The 6,000-nt window shown below is 38.4% G+C and overlaps 1 protein-coding gene across 3 annotated transcripts in view; it reads left to right on the top strand.

Moving 5' to 3' along the window:
- The first annotated feature begins 602 nt into the window (after positions 1 to 602).
- Slc30a6 (solute carrier family 30 member 6) overlaps positions 603 to 6,000 on the top strand; it is a 49,382-nt gene continuing 43,984 nt past the window's right edge. For all 3 annotated transcript variants that reach the window (XM_047522965.1, XM_047522966.1, XM_047522964.1), the window contains exon 1: positions 603 to 670. In XM_047522965.1, the coding sequence (XP_047378921.1) occupies positions 668 to 670 (3 nt within the window). In that variant the 5' untranslated portion in view covers positions 603 to 667. The remainder of the gene's footprint in view (positions 671 to 6,000) is intronic.

The raw sequence follows: 6,000 nt of genomic DNA, 5'->3' as shown, positions 1-6,000 counted from the left end.
TAAATTAACCACCCAGTTAATCTCTATGGCACTGTCTTATTTCCTACCTGCAGCTACTTAAGAATATCTTTTTAAACTTTTTCGTTCTCCTTGGTTATCTCTTATTACCATATAATTCTCAAGAGACCCGTATCTAACTCACGTGCTCCATATTCCGTCTTATCCAATAGTTATTTTTCAAAACGTTATTTGCATAAGAGTGGTTTTAAATGATATTTTAGAGAGTATACCATACACTACTTTGCTATTAGACATTCCAAGTTCAGCCTCCGCTACTACAGCAAACTGGGCAAGTTTCTTAATCTTATACTCACTTGTAAAAGGGGAATAGTATTCATTTCGTAAAATTAAGTCACACAACATAGATAAAAGTGCTGCGCAGTGAGCGACATTTTCCCCGCGTTAAAATAAACCCTAATTGCTCCTAGTCACGGGCCTTAACAGCTCAAGCCATTAGCAATCACAGGGAGACCGCGGAAGAGACGCTCTAGCGACCACTTTCAAGATGCCGGGCAGCCGGGAAGGGGGCGGGACCCCGAGGCCCGGGCACGTACTTCCGCCCCCGCGTCTCTCGCAGCCAATCGGCCTCTGGTGCCCCTCCCCTTCCGCACTGGGCAAATCGAGCCCCCTACCGCGTCTTCCGGCGGGAGCTGTGCAGCTCCTTATCATGGTGAGTTGGCCGAGGGGTAATGAGGGTTTCTGTCATGGGTGATTCCTCATATCTTCTCTCGTCCTGACGCTGCCTTGAAATGCCCTCGGCCGCCCAGAGGAGGGGTCGTGGGACTTGCTGTCGGGCCCCACAGGAGAAGCGGCTGTCGCCCAAATGGTTCCCCCCACAGCCCTGGTCCCTTTCCGTTCCTCACCCGGTTCCTTTGCAGCTCCGGATTCGGGTTCCGCTCCAGGCCAAGCTTTCAGCTCCTGGAGAATTTATGGCTTCCCCCTGCCGAGATTTCCTCTATATAAAACTAAAAGTCTGCCGGCGTCTGCGACTACATGACCAACAAAAGACCTTAAAACAAGTCCACAGCCACGACGACTGTTATGTGATGCTTAGAGGAGTGACATTAACGCCAGCGGAAACAAAGTTATGAGGAGGGTTTTATGACAGACGCCCCATTCTGCACCTTGGGTTTATTGAGTGGCAGGTAGCTTGGTATGGCAGCAACTTCCATAAGGAACAGTGATGACACAGGGTGAGGTGTCAGTACAGCATCTTATTACTACTTTATTTCTGCTTTTGTAGAAACTAGAGAAAGAACCCGCTGTTAGTTATAGTTGGTGGGATATGATGTTTCATCACAATTTATTAGAGGAATTAGGCATTTTAGACCTTTACAAATTAAATATGTAAGCCTTTCAATTTAATCTTGAACAGATGGTTGTAATTTCCGATGTAAAAGTGGTGTGTGCTTCTTGCAACTGCGAAAATTTTATTTGTCACTATGGGTAGCCTATGTGTGGTAAAGGGATTTCTGTGCCTAAGCTGTTCTTCCGTAAGTGAGTGTGGTCGAGTTTTTGTAAGTTTTCTGTGAGTCTTCTCTGCACACAGAAAGTGAGTTAAAGTTTACTTCTCTCTCTTTTTTCCTAATGATCAAATAGTTTCCTTCCATTTATGCTTTTTTCCCAAACATTCACCATTGGGTAGCTAAAATTATATTTCTGAAATTTGACCATGGCACTTCCTTGCTTTGCTGGGCATGGTGGAACTTGCCTGTTATTCCAGTTACTGGGGGAGGCTGTAGCAGGAGGATCACAAGTTTGTGACCAGTCTGAGCAACTTGGCTAGATTCCGTCTTAAAATTAAAAGGGCTGAGGATGTAACTCAGTGGCTCAGTGGTAGAGTGGTTGCCTAGCATATTCCAGGCCCTGAGTCAATCCCTAGTATTGAAGAGGGGGGGAGGGGGGGAACTTTCCAATTTTTTTCCTGTAGCCTTCAAGACAAAATTATTACTATTTAATATGACATGCAAAACCATCCAAAGTCAAGGTTACCTTTTTACCTTTACAGTCCTGACCTTTTCAAACACATGCACACTGACAGCATCCTTATTTCAGCTACAGTGAAAAACATGGAAAGCATACTTTGTGAATTGGGCCTTTGTGCCTAATTTATATGTGATATTCCATTTACCTATATTGTTCTCCATCCGCAGCTCTCTATCCTTATCAGTCTAACCCTTTCACATCCTTAACTTTTTCATGAACCTTTCCTCCATGTCCCAGTGTCCTAAGAGCAGTTTTTCCTTTGTGCTCCTATAATATCTTTTACCTTTTTTTGGAATGGGTAAGCAACAGTTTTATTACATAAAGCTTCATAAAATTAATATATATCACAACCTAACTTGTCTCCAAACACTATGAAGGGATTAGAGAGTGAATGGAAAAGAAACTTAAAATTCAGAGATTTTTCAGATTGTACACTTTCATTAACTTGCAAATTTAAATTTCGATGCTTTTTACCAGTAGCATCTGTATCCCTTACCAGACTATATTAAAATCGTGTACATGTGGGCTGGGGTTTTGGCTCAGTGGTAGAGCGCATGCCTAGTATGTGTGAGGAACTGGGTTCAATTCTCATCACTTGTCACTGCATATAAATAAATAAAATAAAGGTCCATTGACAACTAAAAAAAATTTTTAAAAACAGAAATGTGTTCTTGATTGTCCTTACCTCATAGACTGTAAACTCACTGAGAGCAAGACCCACATATGTTTCACTCTGATATTCCCAGAACTGTGTTCAGTGCCTTTGTCCAGAGGAAATTTTCATAAATAATCTGTTTTATAAAACATGAAGTAAAACTACAGCACAAAATTTTTGTACTTGAAGCTTTATTACTAGTAATACAGGAAAATAACAGCATTTAAGGTTCGTGTGTTTGTGTACGCAGCACAGGACAGAAATATTTCCTGGAGATTGAACTCAGGGCCTCCCTCATATAGGGCAAATGCTCTATCACTAAGCTACACCCCCAAACCCTAAGGTTTATCTTAAATATTATTGGAAAAACACTTTTATGAGTCATTCATGAATTGATATGCTTTGTTAGAAAATCTAAAGAAAATATAGCCATTGCGTTTAATGATGTTACTAAAAACTTAACTTACAATGTACAATAACAGAATGAAAATTATCCCTTAGCTAACCATAAAATAAGTAGCATAGAAAGCACTATAGTTTGGAATGATCTAGAAAGATTTCATGGAAGAAGTGAAACATTTGTTCCTTATTCACTTACTTTTTCTTTTTTTCTTTTTCTTCTTTTTTTGAACCCAGAATTGAGTCCAGGGGCATTTAACCACTAAGCCACATTCCCAGCCCTTTTATTATTTTTTATTTTGAGACAGGATCTCGCTGAGTTCCTGAGGCTTTCCTTGAACTTACAATTCTCCTGCCTCAGCCTCCCTAGTCACTGGGATTACAGGCATGTACCACCACACTTGGCTTTCATTCATATACTCAGAATCTCATATTTCTCTCATTTAGGTGAGGAAATAGGTCAACTGTGACAGGGCCAGTAGAGCTAGGATTACAGAAGTCTTGCCTTTTCACTATGGAGTGGTGTGATCATGAGATCAGGAGAAGGCCACTTTAACTGGAGTTGAGAATTTCTATCTGGAGTAAGAAATAAGACTATAAAGAAACAGCTAAGTTGTTGAAAGGTTGGAATTTCACATTGTGAAATCTGGAATTTATCCTGACAACTGTGGAGATCCAATATCATTTTGGAAATGATGATATGACTGTTAGTATTATTGCTTCATTTTCATATGAGTATGGCATCAGAAGTAGACATCTTTTAAAAATCTTGGTTTTCTTAACCTAAAACTTAAAGTAACAAAAAAAATGGATTGAAGTCAAACAGAAAATACTCAAGAGTAACAATATTAAGCGACATTTATTGTCTTGGGATCAAAATATTCCACACATAATTCTTACAGAATGTGTTAACATTTATTAATATCTCCAAAGAAAGTAGCATATTGTTTCTATCAAACTAAATTAGCTTAGCAGGCCTTAGGATTATACAAACACCAGTCTTTTTTTTTTTTTTTTTTTTTTTTTGGTTCTGGGGATTGAACACAGAACCTTGTGCATACTAGGGAAGCAGTGTACCATTGAGCTACCGCCACTGCCCCCAACCTTTTTTTAATTTTTAATTAATTTTTTCTTTTTTTGTTTTTGAGACAGGGTCTCACTAAGTTACTGAGGCTGGCCTTGAACTTGCAGTCTTCCTGCTTCAGCCTCAAGTTGTTGGAATTACATGCATGTGCCACTGTACCCAGCTAAATACTGCTCTCTATTTGGATAACAAAATTAGTAAGAGTTCTGGTGTTTATTTTTACTTTTCAAAACTTTTACTTTATTAATCTACTGCTTTATATTTTGAGAAATGTCAAACATACACAAAAGTTAAGAGACTACTAATGAGCCCTATGTACCCATCACTTGGCATCAACAATTACTGACATCCTGTTGCTATTTTTCTTATATTACACTTTTATGCTTTTCTGACTTTCCTGTGTCTTAGCATAAGGTAACTAATGGCTTGTCTAAGCTTTGAAGAAATGGGACATACCTTCTTGAAACTACTAAAATATTCTCTTAAATTATGTAGGAAAATCATTCCTGAGTTTATATTGAATCTGAAAGTTTTTCAGTTTTAATCTGTTAATAACCCAGTTACAGTGTTTTCTGGAACTTCAGTAGTTGATTTAACTGGCTGACTTTAGTGAGGTAGAAGTATCATATGGTTCCTAGAATGAGTGTGGCATTTACCATCAAAGAAAGTATTTTTGTTAAAATTCAAATATTTAAGTTGTGACACATAGCAGTCAAATTATTATGAATTATGAAGGTCTTTGACTTAAAAGTAGCTGTATAGTTTTCCTTTTGGACACCCATGCTAGACAAATTAATAGAGCCATGCCATTTTTTCAGTATATAAAGGTTTAAGTATATTTAATGAAATAGTTAATAGTCATGGATCTTTTGGCATTGTTCCCATTATTTCTAGTGACTGTCATAACTTCATTTAACTGTAGCACTTACCTAAAATACCCCTTTTGGTCTTCCACATAGATATAAATTAGGTTTCTGACTCTATCCTATACCACATTCCCAACTCCAAGATGATGAAATTATACTCCATATTTTCTTCAGGTATAGTTTTTTTAAAAATATATTGTTAGTTGTAGGTGGACACGACACTTTTACTTTATTTATTTATTTATTTATTTTTATGTGGTGCTGAGGATCAAAGCCAGTGCCTCACATGTATTAGGCAAGTGCTGTACCACTGAAATACAACCTCAGCCCCCTAGGAATAGTTTTATATTTTAATTTTTTTAATTTATTTTTATTATGAACAAATGGGATACATGTTGTTTGTGTTTGTATATGGAGTAACAGCATACCATTTGCGTAATCATACATTTACATAGGGTAATGATGTTTGATTCATTCTGTTATTTTTTCCTTCCCCCTACCCCTCCAACCCCTCTTTTCCCTCTATACAGTCCCTCCATCCTCCATTCTTGCTCCCCTCCCATCCCCCATTATGTGTCATCATCCGCTTATCAGCGAGATCATTCATCCTTTGGTTTTTTTGAGATTGGCTTATCTCACTTAGCATGATATTCTCCAATTTCATCCATTTGCCTGCAAATGCCATAATTTTATTATTCTTTGTAGCTGAGTAATATTCCACTGTATACCACAGTTTCTTTATCCATTCATCAGTTGAAGGACATCTAGGTTGGTTCCACAGTCTGGCTATTTGTGAATTGAGCAGCTATGAACGTTGATGTGACTGTATCTCTGTAGTATGCTAATTTTAAATCCTTTGGGTATAGGCCAAGGAGTGGGATAGCTGGGTCAAATGGTGGGTCCATTCCAAGTTTTCTAAGGAATCTCCACACTGCTTTCCAGAGTGGCTGCACTAATTTGCAGCCCCACCAGCAATGTATGAGTGTACCTTTTTCCCCACATCCTCTCCA

This window comes from Sciurus carolinensis, chromosome 13, assembly GCF_902686445.1.
Source record: "Sciurus carolinensis chromosome 13, mSciCar1.2, whole genome shotgun sequence".
Taxonomy (NCBI): Eukaryota; Metazoa; Chordata; class Mammalia; order Rodentia; family Sciuridae; genus Sciurus; species Sciurus carolinensis.
This window is presented reverse-complemented; position numbering and strand designations above follow the sequence as displayed.